The following is a 16,134-nucleotide window of genomic DNA, read 5'->3' on the forward strand; positions in this document are numbered from 1 at the left end:
GGGCACTCCGGTTTCTTCCCACATTCCAAAGATATATGTGTCTGGTTAATTGGCCGGTTCAAATTGTCCCTAGGTGTAAATGGGCACGTGAATGGATGACTGTCTCTCTGCACCCTGCGACTGGCTGGCAACCAGTTCAGAGTGTCCCCTGCCCACTGCCCGAAGATAGCTAGGATGGTCTCCAGCACCCCCGCGTCCCTATTGAAGATAAGCGGTGCAGATAATGGATGGATGGAAAATTGTCAGGATTTTTTTATTGCATTATGCATATTTCAAAAATGTGCATTCTATATTTATTTGCAATGGCAGTCCATGTATTTTACACTTGGGCCTTCAGCTCTATTCTTCATTTTTTATTTGTTTTTAGCTAACGAAGTGGCTGTATGAGAAAGGTCTTGGATGTGGAAATGAAATTTCTTATTTTATTTGTGAGGACTCAAGTGGAGGAGAGGTGATATGGGCCGGCCGGGGGCCTGTTCTCCTGTTCCGACGCCGAGCGTGGTCCGCTTAAGGATCCGGCAATGCGGACCTCGCGAAAGGGGGATGCGGAACGCAAAGGGCCTCGCGCTGCATGAACGTGAGACACGTCAAGCCAGTCTTTTGTAATAAGATCCAAGTTAAAGAAGACTGTATAAACAGAGACAAAGAAAAATGACGGGTGGATAACATAAAAAGTCAGCGAGAGAGAAGAACAGCCAAACTCATACATAATAATTGACATTTTAGGCCCAAACCGGCTTGAGATCCCGGCCGGGCTCGGGCTTGAGATCTTACCCCTAGGCTGATTTATTTAGTATTTTTGTAGTCTTTCCGTAGTAGAATGAAAATGTTATCTATTGCATCCTTTTTGTTCTATTTTTAATTTTCTATTGTAGTTATTATAATTCTAATTCTTATTGTTTGTTAATGCAACATCTATGGCAGCCTGGTCATCCTGGAAAGGGGATCACCTCATGTCCGGTCCCTTCTTAAGGTTATTCATTTTCCTCATGCTAAGATTTTTGAGTTTTTCCTTGTCCTTATGTAGGGTTTAGATCAGATGGTGTAATAATAGTCTGTACTTTGCAATAGTCTGTGGTCTGTGCAGCCATTTGAGACTCCTTGTGATTAAGGGCTATACAAATAAACATGACTTGACTCAACTTGAAAATACGTGACGCCGCGGGACCGTGACAAGTAAACCGCATTATAGCGAGGGATCACTGAATGTGATCAATAACGTTTTTCTCATCTCATCTCATCTCATCAGCCGTACCGCTTATCCTCATTAGGGTCGCGGGGGGGCTGGAGCCCATCCCAACCATCTCCGGGCAGTGGGCAGGGGACACCCTGAACTGGTTGCCAGCCAATCGCAGGGCACACAGGGACAGACAACTCATTCGCTCATTCACACCTAGGGACAATTTGGACCGGCCAATTCACCTGAAATGCATGTTTTTGGAATGTGGGAGGAAACCGGAGTGCCCGGAGGAAACCCACGCAAGCACGGGGAGAACATACAAACTCCGCACAGGAAGTCTGGAGCAATAACGTTTTTTCGATTTGTAATTTCTTAAAACTGCAGAAGAGAGCTGGGTTGTCGAGCTACACACATTTATATTGTAGCAAGACAATTAATACATATTTTCTTAACGCGCAACCATAATAAACTTTTTTATCACAATTTGTGTCCTACTGTGACGTAACGGAAGTCAACGGCACACCGCAATATCCTTCTCTCCGATTGGCTGCGTCGACAACATGAAAATATTAACAAAGATGGCGGCAGGTGAGCTAGAAAAGTGTTGAGAGCAACAAACGATACAAGTACAAAACAGTTCGTGTTTTGAAACATTTTTTGGGACTATTACCTAGTTGTGACACTGCTTGACAACGGAATGTCTCAGAGGCGTATATCCACGACTCGCAAGACATTCTGAGTTGGAAAAATAAGCTAGCTGGAATTGTTTGCCAACTAGCGGGTGAAGTACCTTAGCCTCGTTAGCCTTAGCTAACTGCGGAAGGGGACAAGGTTCGAAGTACAAGGAGAAACAAGTCAAGTCATATCTTATAAACCGAACCACTTTTTTTAACTTCTGACACTGGGACCAGCCCCACTCGGACTGCAGTGTGGACTGTGTCGTACTAAAGACGACCAGAGGGGAAAGCTGTAAATCGAAAAGGGGAAGCCAGCCGTCTTCTTAGCCGACCTGACGCGATGGCTCACTCCCCGATACAAAGTGGACTACCGGGGATTCAGGTAAACCCCACAAATTGAACAATTCAACACTATTTACCATTGTTTTCTTAAATGTCGATGTGAAACTGCAAGTCTACCTAGACTTATGCTTACTGATCCGTGCGCTGTTAGCAATTTGTAGGCTCAAAACCTAATAATTATTTACATAAAATGTGTCATTTAACAGAACACATGGAACCGATGACCAAAAACCAGAACCAAAGTTTATGCAGAAATAAAACCTTAAGTAATAAGTTAAAGATGTTGTCATTTTATCAGAACTTCGGGCATCGAAATTGATCCAAAACGAGTACAAATTAAAATAAGTCAGATCAGTTCATTGTCACTAATTAAAAAAAAACATCGTCTTCTATACTGTTTCCAACGAACCACCAAGATAAATATTAAATCAAATATTCATAACGGGTTAAAATAGTGACTTGAGCGTAGATAGGCGATATTTACAGGGTATTGCTTGCCAAGTACGTCAGAGACTACTGCAATTACCAAACTTGGAATATTGTGCAAAGATAAGTATAAATAGAAATGTAAAAATCTTATTTAAAGACACATAAGGAAGTTATACTCATCAGGAATTTGGTGAACATGATCTTATACAAGCATATTTCAGAACATGTATTTTTCCCCTACTGCTTTTGTTTTACCATGTTTGTTCTTTTGATTCCGCATAGTTTTTTATTCAGTCAATAGTTATTGTGAGAACGCCAGATTATTTTAAGATGCAGACTAACATTTTCATTTCATTTCACCTCCATCACTCCCCAGATATGCTCAGATAATATTTAACCCTGACTTCACCGGTTTTCCTGGACAGCGATCACAAGAAAACAAGTTTGGAAAAAAAATGTTTTAAATTGGAAATGTATTAAATCCACTGCCTTTTAATGCAAGGTAGCCAGGTCCTCCCCACAGTTTGCAAATTGAATATTTAATCATATGTATTTAAAAATATCTTCTTCAAGAGGCTGTAACTACATTAGTCAGCTTTGTAGGTAGAACTAAATTGGAGATCTCAACCTAAATAGCTTATCTATATCCAATGCGGTATTTTCCTTTCTAAACTTTTGAATTAAAAAGCACTGCTTAACTCATCCATCCATTCCCCGCACCGCTTATTCTCAGTAGGGTCGCAGGGGTGCTCGAGCCCATCCCAGCCATCTTTGGGCAGTGGGCTGGGGACACCCTGAACCGGTTTCCAGCCAGTCCCAGGGAACACCGACAACTCACTCATTCACACCTAGGGACGGTTTGGACTGGCCAATTAACCTGACATGCATGTTTTTGAGATTTGGGAGGAAACCGGAGTGCCCGGAAGAAACTTGAGTAAGCACGGGGAGAACATGCAAACTCTGGACTGGAAATCTTATAGCTGGATTTGATCCCATCACCGCAGAACTTTGCTAATGCGCTAACCACTCAGCCGCCGTCCCGCCCATTGATTAACTCCTTGTACAGTATATTTAATTGTGGTGGTTTACCTTACACAGCCCAACCTTATATCAACCTCTCTACACACGGGGGTCACCACATGATAGGGTGCGTCGCACAATTTGATGAAAATCTTAGAAAAACTTAGTTGGTTGTGAAAATATGATATATACTGTATGTTATATGACCAAGAAATCAATTCTTTTTCTAACATATGAAATAATTCTCTTACTGCAAAAGAAAAACATTCATTTTAGCAGAAAAAGGCAGGCTAATGAGAAGGGAGATGAGACTGGTTGGAATACTGGTTTTATCTGCTTATTTTAGAAGAATCAATCCACGCTTAATATGTATCCTTAAATTTAAATGTCTTCTTTGGGAATGCAAAAGTGGTTATAGACATCCATCCGTTATCTGCACCGCTTATCCTCAGTAGGGCCGCGGGGGTACCGGAGCCCATCCCAGCTGTCTTCGGGCAGTGGGCAGGGGACACCCTTAACTGGTTGCCAGCAAGTCGCAAGGCATACAGATACAGACAACTCACTCACTCATTCACACTTAGGGACAATTTGGACTGGCCAATTAACCTGACATGGAAACCAGAGTGCCCAGATCAAACCCACACACCACAGGGAGAACGTGCAAACTCTGCACGAGAAGGCTGGTAGTTTGATTTAAACCCATGACCTCAGAACTGTTCCTTGGGCGCGCTAACCACTCAGCTGCCGTGCCGCCTGTAATAAAAGTCAAGTTACAGAAGTTTGTGCACCTGACTTTGCACTTCAAGTTTGTTCTACTCCATTATTTGTACTCGGCACCCAGCACATTGTGTGCCACTATATTGTATGGTCCTCAACTTTTTCTCCGTGACTTAACGCTCAAGTATCAACCATGCACGTGCAGTTAATTAGTGTTCAAAATCCCTATACGATCACTGTATTGTTATACTATTGTGAGGATGGTTTACTTAGCCTAGTAAATCTGAATATTGTAGAGTGGTTTGGCTTCCCCCACTTCACACAATACATCCCAGAGTTTGTTGGACATTTGGAAAGTGAACACTTTTGTTTTCAAAAGAATATTTGTTTTTTTAATGTGCTTTTGGTGTGAACCAAAACAGAGAATATCTTGTCAGCCACGTGAAAGAGAAAATTTTACTTTTGCTTATTAAACTATGTTGCGTGGGTAAAATTAAAGCACTTTTTGGAAGGACTACAAGCAATTACCTGACTTTGGTTTCCTCCAATTCTTTTTTAACTTTTTTTTTTTACCTTCTGACAACATTGTTCATTTTACCCTAAACAAAATTTAGTACTTTTATTAATAATGTTTATTTTGTCTTTGATTAGCAAGGAGTAATCCAAAAGTAATAGTTACATTACTGCAATATTATGGTATTTGGATTATGTTACTGATAACAATTTTCAACAGGTAGCTAGTAACTGGAAGAACTACATTTTTAAAGCAACCCTCCCAACGCTGCGTGCAGCGAATCTTTTTTAATGACAGGTTGGCAAACGCACATGGCTACTCATCTCGAGGAGTTTGGGAAAATGCGAGTTCTAGCCACAGGTCTTGTTCAAGTAGGAGAGTAATGAGGTCGGCGGTTAGCGGTAAGGGGAGTGGCCTGTGTCTGACATAGCGCGGCGTGTTTACGGCGCACACGGGAGAGCATCTAACAAAGCTTTTTAGTCAGTGGCCGCAAACGTGCTGACAGCGACTATGGTGAGTACATTCCCATCCCGCGCCGTCCGCTTTCACAGCGCACTTGTTGTTTTTGCAGAGGACCAGCTCAACATAGTTTTCACCTGAGCGAGCCCACCAATGTTTGGATAGTTTTTGCTTATTTTTCTTTCTGCGGTGTGTTTTTTTGTTAAAGGTCCATTGATATCAAATTGAGCGGGGCCCCACCTACCTGCATCCCACCCCGCCAAGAGTAGTTTTTCATGAGAGCAACAGCTCAGCCAAACAACATTCACTACCATGCATTAGCTCTTCTCCAGGAAACTGTCCTCCAGGGATGGACACTCGTGAGGAATTTGCTTTTTGAGCTAACACTTTACCGTCATATCGCTTATTGAGAGGAACACACGCAATTCAAGTTTACGACCATTCATTTTGGGACAAGGTAGAAAGTACGACAATTCTTTTGCAGTGCTTTGCAGAAGAATTGTCACAAGCGTTATGCGCCAAGGTGTGAAATACCAGCTCCAGTGGACTACAGGCAGTGGTTTGCAAAATTAGTATCATTATTATTAATATATTTAGGCCTGTATGTCAGTTCACTTTTTTTTTTACTTTGCATACAATTGTCTCCAAAGCACTAAAGAGAATATCAAAATCCCGTTCAATGCATTCAAATACACCAGTTTAATGATGAGTCAAAGATTATAAATTATAATGGGTGTATATACGTCCAAATAATGTAATTAAAACGCTTTGTGCATAGTATGTGGTTGGCTCCCAAATGCAATAACATATAAATCACACCGCAATGCCATTGGGAACATCCACATGTTCTCACAACCCGTGGGAAATTTGAGCTCCCAAGCGTTTACTTTTCAATGCTCTCTCTTTGTTTGAAAAAACAAAAAAGCATGAAAATGTACCTAACATGTACCTGCATGACATCGGGGTAAAAGGAGCAAATATGGAATTTTGTTTTTGTTGTGTATTAAAAACTCACCCAACCTTTATTTATGTCTTTATTTTTGTTTACATTTGCAACAACATTGTACAGCTCTCGTAAGTTTTGTCCAGAATATTATAGTTGGGCTGCAAGTGACCTACTTTTGTGTTTTTTCTTGTTAGACTGATCAGAGCATTAAAAATGTCATAAATATCTATCCAAAAGATATCGGTCCAATCACTATGCATTTCTATTCCCTACATTTTTCTTAGATTTTTTTTTTCTCATTTTTTAGGTCACAATTAAAGCTTAATCAATTGTTTGTATCCAGGGGTAAATGCATTCAGTGAAAATAGTAACAAGTGAGAACAGATACCTACTATCAGTATCTAACTGATACCAGGCCCTAATTCAAGGTATCAGTTTTTGCCACAGTTGCTGATACCGTTTTTAGCTCACTGAAGGTCAGGAACTAGAAACTAAAAGCATGACAACCCTCTATTCACACAATTTTGGCGACTGGTCAAGTGTTTGTCAACTTGTACTGGTTTGTTTTTATATTAAATATTTAAATTTATGTCACTATTTGTTTTTATGTCATTATTGTCACACGTTCTATTGCTGTTCCTCAGAACCTCAAAGCCGATCCAGAAGAGCTTTTCACCAAGCTGGAGAGGATAGGCAAAGGTTCCTTCGGTGAGGTGTTCAAAGGCATCGACAATCGCACTCAAAAAGTGGTGGCCATCAAAATAATCGACCTGGAAGAAGCAGAGGATGAAATCGAGGACATCCAGCAGGAAATCACAGTCCTCAGCCAGTGCGACAGTCCTTTTATCACCAAGTATTTTGGATCCTATCTCAAGGTGAGCTCAAGTGGGAACATCCTGTATCGAACTCGGAGCACGCCGCGCCTCTCCTAATGCCTCATAAATATTGCAGCCCATGTGGTCCAGCCGGCTCGCCCTTCAGTAATTCAAGCAGTCAGGGCACTTGTACGTCCGTAGACAAAATAAACAAGGTTACCAGATCTGGACGAATATTTTTTTCCCGTAAAGCTTGGCTTAGCGTTGTAATTTGAGGAAGGAAAAATATTTGTTATTTTTGGTCATCTCTGACTCTGAGCTGCGCTGATTACAAAGGGGTTAGTTGTGAGTTGTAAATATCTGCTCTTGTCACGTTCACACCTTGTGTGTTTATTGTTACAGTGCCGCTAATAGTATTTCACGTGGTACTTAAGGAGAGCAATGAGAATAATGGCAGTCCTTATTATTCCTCTGATTGATTGTGAAAATTGAGGCTTCTGGCGTGGAACTGGGTGTTTTTGGCACTACCTTACTGGTTGAAACACTCCAAATATGTTTGATGGATGAGAAGCACCTTGTATTGTCTAATTGTCTAATATTTGTGGAATGGTCGGCATTAATGTGAATTAGATCCTCACCTTGGTTGGAGTAAGATTGTTTATTGATCTGAAAACTTGTTTATAATCTGTAGGAAGTTGTGATCTATAAATGACGTGACCACTGTGTTGCAGCTCGATAATGTAAGATAAGTGCTTCAGTGTCAGAACCTTTGCCCCGTTCTTGGGGATAAAAGGTGCATGTCTCGTGAAAAGAAAGCAAAACAACACATGCACTGTTCTTACACTTGCACACAAGTACGCCTGATTGCATAAATCTTATTGGCTGAGTTCCACAATATACACATAGGTACCAACCACGATATAATCTGTAAATGCTCAAATGCCTCTTTATTTTTTAGGGAACAAAATTATGGATTATCATGGAATACCTGGGCGGAGGGTCGGCTCTTGATTTGGTGAGTCAACAAAGAAAAATCTTTTTTTTTTATTCGGAAGAGAAAGAAATTCACCAATCAACGTGTGTTTTACAGCTAGAACCGGGCTCCCTCGATGAGACGCAGATTGCCACAATTTTGCGGGAAATCCTTAAGGGCCTGGATTATCTGCACTCTGAAAAGAAAATTCACAGAGATATTAAAGGTGAGAGAGGCAGTTATGAGAGTTAATGCTTAATTACCTTTTTAGGAATTTTAAACCAACCTGGCAAACATTAACAGAACCCTATGACATCATATGCATCTACTATAACACACAACTAAGTAGTGACTAAAAGCTGAGCATCATGAACAAAGTACTGGCTCATACTGTTGTTGTATTATAACTCGATGCTTTTGTGACATTTCCAGCTGCCAATGTGTTACTGTCGGAGCAAGGTGACGTGAAGCTGGCCGACTTTGGCGTGGCGGGCCAGCTGACAGACACGCAAATAAAAAGGAACACGTTTGTCGGTACTCCTTTCTGGATGGCGCCTGAAGTCATAAAACAGTCGGCCTATGACTCAAAGGTCAGTTTTGTGAAACTGTAGGAGTAACAAATAGAGAGGTCAAGTGAGGGGAGATGCTGTTGCTTATTTGTATCTTTTTTTAGCTTTTTATTGGGGAGGTGGGGATTTCTTGTTCACAATTGGGATTCTCATTTAGAGATTGAGGAATTGAGGCAACAGGGATTAGTAGAATAATGTATTTTGCAAAACACAAACACACAAATTGAAATCACAATAAAACGTACCACCTGCTTGAGCCATTTGGAAATAATGGTAATTAATGGTAGTAATAGATTGTATGTTCAGAAAAAGTTTGAATAATATTTTGCCGCTCTCAATTAATTTTGCCACTTTTTCTTCCTTATAAAAGTAGTGGCTGACTCAGTTGATTTATGTCATGTCCAAACAAACATTGACTACCCTGTTTAAGTTAAAAACACTCAAAATTATTCATTTTATAGGCTAACTAATGTAAATACCCCATCAAATCCTTATTTTTTTACGTTTAATTTACCAAGCACACAGAAATTGTTTTTTCCAGTGTGTTGTCTCATCTCATCTCATTAGCCGTACCGCTTATCCTCAGTAGGGTCGGGGGGGGCTGGAGCCCATCCCAGCAATCATCGGGCAGTGGGCAGGGGACACCCTGAACTGGTTGCCAGCCAATCGCAGGGCACACAGGGACAGACAACTCACTCGCTCATTCACACCTAGGGACAATTTGGACCGGCCAATTCACCTGAAATGCATGTCTTTGGAATGTGGGAGGAAACCGGAGTGCCCGGAGGAAACCCACGCAAGCACGGGGAGAACATACAAACTCCGCACAGAAAGTCTGGAGCTGGATTTGAACCCACGACAGGTTCCCATGACATGAACTGTGCCGCACAAGCGCTAACCACTGCGCCGCCGTGCTCCCCCCAGTGTGTTGTGTTGATCATAAATATAAATTGTTGGTTCTTGGCTTTTTTATTTGGGCATGGTACAAAGAAAATTGAACAAATAATTAACAAAAACAAGATATTTCTACTCAGTCAGAATTGCAATGTAATTAAACAAAACATAATCCTAAGCCCAGAAATAGTAGGATGAAGCAAAAGGTTTTAACAAAATTAGTGAACAATTTTCCAAAAATGAGCCTTATTATGATAGAGAAAGTTACTTGTAAATGAATTAATTTGCAGTTTAGCCCATTAAAAAATGTATGGTGTATGAAACCCTTTTTGGAGCATATGTTACTAATTATATGATGCAGCCCACTGATAAATGATCAGTGTGCCCTAATTAACCCCCGGCAGCAGTTATGAAAAAATGGTTCTAAACCAACATATTTTGGATTAACAAATCTAAATCAGCGTAATTTGTAATCTCAGATTGTGTCCTCACATCAATTCGCACAGTCTTCTGTTTACCGCTTTTTTTCAATGCGCCATCCTTTAACGCAGCTGTTTGTGTGTCCTGTGTTGGGTTCTCACCACACAGGCAGACATCTGGTCGCTAGGAATAACTGCTATCGAGCTAGCTAAGGGAGAGCCGCCCCATTCGGAGCTTCATCCCATGAAGGTCTTGTTCCTCATCCCAAAGAACAATCCACCCACACTGGAGGGAAACTACAGCAAACCGCTCAAAGAATTTGTGGAAGCCTGTTTGAATAAAGAGCCCAGTTTTGTAAGTTGACTATTATTTCTGTCTATGCTGTATGTGACATCCTCTCATTTTCTTTCCTTGCCATTTGCAGAGGCCAACCGCCAAAGAGCTCCTGAAGCACAAGCTGATCGTACGGCACGCCAAAAAGACATCTTATCTGACAGAGTTGATCGACAGGTACAAGAGGTGGAAAGCGGAGCAGTCACGAGACGAGTCCAGTTCAGAAGAGTCTGACGAGTATGTCTAACTCCATCCTTGTAGCTGCTAAATGGGGGCACAGAATCAAATTGACCGGCAGTTTCTTTGAAGGGAGACGCAAGGACAAGCGTCCGGGGGAGATGCTGCTGCCAACGACGACTGGATCTTCAACACCATCAGAGAGAAGGACCTGAAGAAGATGCAGAATGGGGCTGTGCAGCCTGCTGAGTTGGAAATAAAACCGGTATGAACAACAGTTGAAATTACTAATCTTGGGATTTTTAATGTAGTACTGAGCAATGCATACAAGTATATATAATTCATAACGGTGAAACCATGTCGAGCAAACAAAACTATGGCAGTGGAGCACTATAATAATAGGAGACATGAAGTATATTTATGACAGCGACCCTTTGCTAAAGGAGCACAAATTATTAAAATAACTGTCAATACTAAATTAAATTGTCAAGTAGCAAATTAATCAAGTCTTTCCTTCTGTCAGGGTGATAACTAGGCTGTTATGATTGGTCGTTATTGATTTTATAACTATCGGCTCAATAATCAGTGCATCTCTAAAACAGAGCGAGCAAATACAAACAATCTTCCGTAGTTTACTATGCCAGTTTAGAGCAAATCACTAAATACATACTCTCTAGAAAAAAAATCAAGCAATTGTTAAATTTGCATTTAAAATGTTGATTTTTATAAATACCTTAATTTATCATAATTATCTATACATTATATTCCCACCAATTTTGTGCACTGCAGTTATTATAATCGCTACTTTGTTTTTCAGTATTTTATGAGTGAAACAAATTGCCTAAGACCACTTTCAACCTAAAAGAAAATATTCAAATCTTAAATTTCTCTTGAACCATTCTGAAACACAATTTTCAATATTTGCCCAGCGGTGCTGAAATGTAAAATCTATTATATTTAATAGAATTTGGGGTTATGGGTGGATTAATAGATTGCGAAATCATTTTTCTTCATTTTCATTTTTATGAACATTTAATTTCCGTAATAATGTGTCTAATGATTGGAATGCATATCAGACTGTACAGGAGCAGGAGAGTCCAAAGAGGCCTTTGTCACAGAGTTTATCATCTATCTTCTCTCCATTGTTTTCGGAGGTAATGGATAAAAATTCTACTCATTTGCAACAACAATGTAGCAAGAGTAACGCTGAACTTTTATGTTGCCGTTGTTGCAGTTGAAAGCCAAAGGTGAGACAAGCAACGGCAAGCCAGAGGCTGCCGAGGCCCTGCAGGAGGCCATTTTGGTGGCTGAAGACATTCATCCAGGCGTGTGTGATTCTCTGGTGGCCGAACTACTGCAGAGACTTCAGAGGTAACCAGCACGCATGTACACACACGTCAAAACATCACACCTTAAACAAAGTGCGGCTCAGCTTGTCAAATTGACATTCATCAGGGTTTGGACAATTTATTTAAATCCTTGAAAACGCTTGAATTTTAATGTTGTGTTTTCAAGGATTGTAAAGTGCTCGAATTTTGGGTGATGTGCTTGTAAATGAGTGAAATTGTTGCCATTTTTCTCAACAAGTCTGCTTAAAAATGACTCCGACACTCCTCTCTGGGGGTTTCACTTTGCCTTTGCATTTCTTATTCTCTAAACTGCAGCTGGTATAAGTTGGTACATCATTGTCCTATGAAGCATCATTGCCCCCCTTGGCGTCTTACTACATAGCGCAAATACATAATTATTTTAAGTTAACATCATATCAATGGGATTCTATTATAATTTTAACATCATTTTCATAATCTTGCGCCTCAAAAAACGAATGTAGCTATATGAAATTGAATATGAATTAATATTTCGATGAATGTTGTTACATAAACACTACGTTCAATCAAGGAATAAAGCTCCTTATCATTTTTTTAAGTTGTAAAAGTGAAAACTTGTATTTTGTTGCATTTATTCATTGGGTAGTGCATCGAGAGGATTGTAAGAGAAAAAATAAATAATGCAATCACAAATTTAACTAAAATTTAGAATTGTTAAAAATGAGCATTGTTCTAGGTGCTTTGGTTGAGGTGTCCTTAAAAAGTTGAAAAGTTATGTATTTTCTCTATTGAGTACGCATTAACAATGCACAACTTAGTCCAAAGAGCTCTACTACCTTGATTTCAACCATTCCTATCTGCTTTTATCTTACTTTTAGCAAAGCTGTTCAGGGGGACACACATTAGGTAGGAGGAATGAGGGTTGGGTACTGGAGAGTGCCGTCATGCTCATCTCTGTGGTTTTCTTTTTGTTTCTATTTATTAGTGTAGCATGAAAATGGTGAAAACAAAAGAGGCCTTGTTAAAATACAGGCCAAACACAAACGCAAACGCCAAGAAATATTCAAAAAAAAATGCAAACATTTTGTTTTGTCCCCTTGTCAGGTTTTCTGTTCCTCAGACGGCCGCCACTCATTGAGGAAAAACACAAAAGAGCAAGCCCCTAAATCCCGAGGACTTGTGGCTGAAGGGTTTGCTCTCCGTTACTCATTTTAGCCTCCAAGTAACACACGCCCGCCACTAGGGGTCCCCGTAATAGGGAGTGGACTTGCACCATCCTGCGCGTGGACGTGCATCGTTTTGCTAACTCAGGTATCTTGCGTTTAAGGTCCTCTGGGGAGTTCCACAGGATGGTTGTACAAAGGTGTAAATAAGCACATTTATACAGATGCAAGAACAAAATAATAATAATGGCGATAATGATATTAATAATGAGAAAAACGAGGTTGTACAAATGGCCAAAAGCAGACGGTAGATAATATTGCTCGTGAGGTAAATATTTTGAGAATCGAAGGGCCGCACGTGAGATTGCCTTCTGACAGTATATCACGCTTTTCATTCCTCGCTCATTTCACACATGGTCATACCGAACACCATTTCTGGAATTTTGCTTTTTAAAAGACACAGCGAGTCGTGTTCTTATAATGCTGTATTTTCTTTTCAATTATATCGTGGCTGAAGTTTTTGTTTTTCTGTTTGGTTGAGTACAATGCTGGCCCGTGAGGTTTTATTATGATGTGGTATTCAGCTGCATTTTCATTTCATTTCATACAAAATTCTCGAGTAAGTTTATTCACAGAAATCCTGCTTAAAATGAGTATAAATTTGACGTATTTAGCTGTACATGGGAGTGAATGAGTCAAGCTCATGCTCAAGACTGAAAGGCAGTGTGCATTAATGTAGAAAAGTGCAATAGAAACAAAAAGTACAGAAGATCCCTGGGATACGACTAACCTGTTGTAAGGTGGAAGGTAAAATATGTAATATACTTGTATATGATTAAATAGCATTATACATGTAAATGAAAAATGAAAATGTATTCACCTTTGGTGTGCCGTGATTTGAGTTGGTACAGTTGAGTTACTGGGAAAAGACGGCAGATAAAAATTAAAACTGATATTTAAAACTTATATTTGCGAAGATTATAATGCCCTTTGGTTGCTTTTATTGACTCCCTGTTTTTTAACAAGTCCCAAATATTGATTGGTTATTACCATATTCCTTAGTGAAATATGTATTTCTATATTATCTCAAGCTTGGTTTTCCCTGGTTATCATGTTTTACTTCTCCCTTTAGCGTGGCTACAAGCCTTGGAACTGTAGCGGATATATGCAGTACGGTATTGTACCGCTGATTCACAAAGTCTTGACGACGCATTCATCACTCTGAATTGAACAAAGTAAAGGACATTGTTGGAGGGAGTTCATTATAACTTCTTACTTATCCTCTTAGCATCACTGTAAGTCTTGGAACTGATAGCTAAATAAATTAAAATTTGTGATGAGAGATGAACAGAGAGAAATTTGAGCATTGTGGGAAGGAATTCAGCCATTAGTGCATCGGCATCTTCATGGAGCATTAACGTAAACCAATAGCAGGGCAGTATCTTATATGATGTTGACCAATAGCAGACAGGCATCTTGAGGGCGTACTTTTTGGGGCCCACAAAATAATTTGTTGTTGTTGTATAGTGGGGAAAATGTAATGAGAGAACAAAAAAGATCTTATTCCACATTGTTACATGAAAACATCGTAAGTTGGGAACACCGTAACACTGGGAATTTTGTGTTTTCTCACACTTAAACTCATTCTCTGCCATTAACTGGTATATACGTCAAATATTTCACTCAAATTTGCCAGGATGCTAATGGGTTCATTTCAAAAGTAAAAAGTCAAGGGCCAGAGCCCTGAACCAACTGGAATCCTCGGGGTTCCCAAAACTATTTCAATAACTAAACAGTTTATAACTGCTTAATCAGTCTTATGATGATTTTAGAGTCTGCATTTCAATTTTTTAGTTGCTAGCAGCATTTGAGTACCTGTGACAGTGCAGCTGTATCTTTCACGTATGCGTTGTAGCACACGTATTGTGGCACGCCAGTCTTCGACACGGGTTGAGGAAAACTTCGGAGAATAAAAAAAAATATTTTAATGCTAAAACTGAATATTTTTTAACTTATAATTAAGACCTTGAAATCAAACATTTCAATTTGGACAATTCCTTTTTTGCTGTGGTCCAAATAAGCCACCGTTCACGTGTTTCTTTCCATACTCCATCGATAAGCGTGCCACGTCTCAAATCATTTCAACAATTCCAGTTACGATTTGCACCTTTAAAGGCTGATTTTCATGTGTTTTTGTGTCGCACTTTGTCCGATTTAGCAAAAATGTGGTACGTAACGCGGCCACAGATGGCGTTCATTGTCATTCCGCTTCCCGTTCCGTGCGTGTGGACGGCAATAAAGCACGATGGATTAATAATGTTTTAGCACAAGTATATTCTTCTTTCAAACTATTTTTATAACCCAGAGGAGCAGTATTATTTAATAGCGCTAGTGACGCATCTGTAAGAATTTGTAAACACTGGAAAGCAAATGTACATTTGATGTGATGACGCCAATAGACGTGTATGTTGATTTGGGGCGGTGCTGTCGGGTTTATTGGACGTTGTCAGATGATTATGACAGAAATAAAAATCTAGCACATCTTTTGCATTCTTTTGTGATTTATTGAAATGATTTATCTCCGGTTTTTGTTACAAGTAAGTTTTGAAGTAGTTGCAAAAAAATCTGCACTAAATATTGTGTCTTTGGTAGATCTTTTGGAAGAATTTTCTAGATACAACCCCTAGCGAAAAGTGTGGAATCACCAGTTTTGGACAAGCCTTCACTCAGACATTTTATTGTGGAGAAAAAAAACTCAAAACATGAAACAATCGTGAGGTAATTCCAAAGTGCAATGTACTGACATTCAGAACCACTAAATTAAGAAAAATCATTGCAATGGTCAGTAAATGTTACTTTTATAGAGCAAGTGCAGGGAAATAAATAAGGAATCACTAATTTCTGAGATGAAAAAAAATGGAATCCATGCACTCTGAGTAGAAAATAAGAACACACCCAGTCAATTTCCTTTCCTTAATTGGGCACCTGGCTTGGATTAAGTCTGCTCATCAATCAGCAGTCAAAAACACTGCAGTTATCACAACTTGAACGGCTCCTGAACTAAGTGCTTTGTCAAGAATCATGGCTCCAACAAGCGAGATGTCTTTTGAGCCCAAAGACAGGTTCGTCAAACTTCTTGAAGAAGGTAACTACTCGTATGGTTGCCAAAGATGTGGGC

The 16,134-nt window shown here is 39.8% G+C and overlaps 1 protein-coding gene across 1 annotated transcript; it reads left to right on the top strand.

Moving 5' to 3' along the window:
* The first annotated feature begins 1,747 nt into the window (after positions 1 to 1,747).
* stk24a (serine/threonine kinase 24a (STE20 homolog, yeast)) lies at positions 1,748 to 15,506 on the top strand. Its single transcript, XM_088352782.1, has 11 exons — positions 1,748 to 2,239; positions 6,929 to 7,159; positions 8,058 to 8,114; positions 8,190 to 8,298; positions 8,505 to 8,662; positions 10,124 to 10,309; positions 10,380 to 10,525; positions 10,598 to 10,730; positions 11,542 to 11,619; positions 11,700 to 11,836; positions 12,898 to 15,506. The coding sequence occupies exons 1-11, from the start codon at positions 2,198 to 2,200 to the stop codon at positions 12,929 to 12,931; spliced, it is 1,311 nt and encodes a 436-aa protein (XP_088208908.1). The 5' UTR covers positions 1,748 to 2,197; the 3' UTR covers positions 12,932 to 15,506.
* The last annotated feature ends 628 nt before the right edge of the window (positions 15,507 to 16,134 follow it).

Source organism: Urocampus carinirostris, chromosome 14, assembly GCF_059441175.1.
Source record: "Urocampus carinirostris isolate Australia breed hairy pipefish chromosome 14, RoL_Ucar_1.0, whole genome shotgun sequence".
In the NCBI taxonomy this organism is placed as follows: Eukaryota; Metazoa; Chordata; class Actinopteri; order Syngnathiformes; family Syngnathidae; genus Urocampus; species Urocampus carinirostris.

Bases quoted from the DNA above. Each gene is read 5' to 3' on its own strand.
- stk24a (XM_088352782.1), top strand. From the start codon at position 2,198: ATGGCTCACTCCCCGATACAAAGTGGACTACCGGGGATTCAG. The intron at 10,526-10,597 runs GTATGTCTAACT...GTTTCTTTGAAG, and splicing joins AGTTCAGAAGAGTCTGACGA to GGAGACGCAAGGACAAGCGT. The intron at 10,731-11,541 runs GTATGAACAACA...AATGCATATCAG, and splicing joins CTGAGTTGGAAATAAAACCG to ACTGTACAGGAGCAGGAGAG.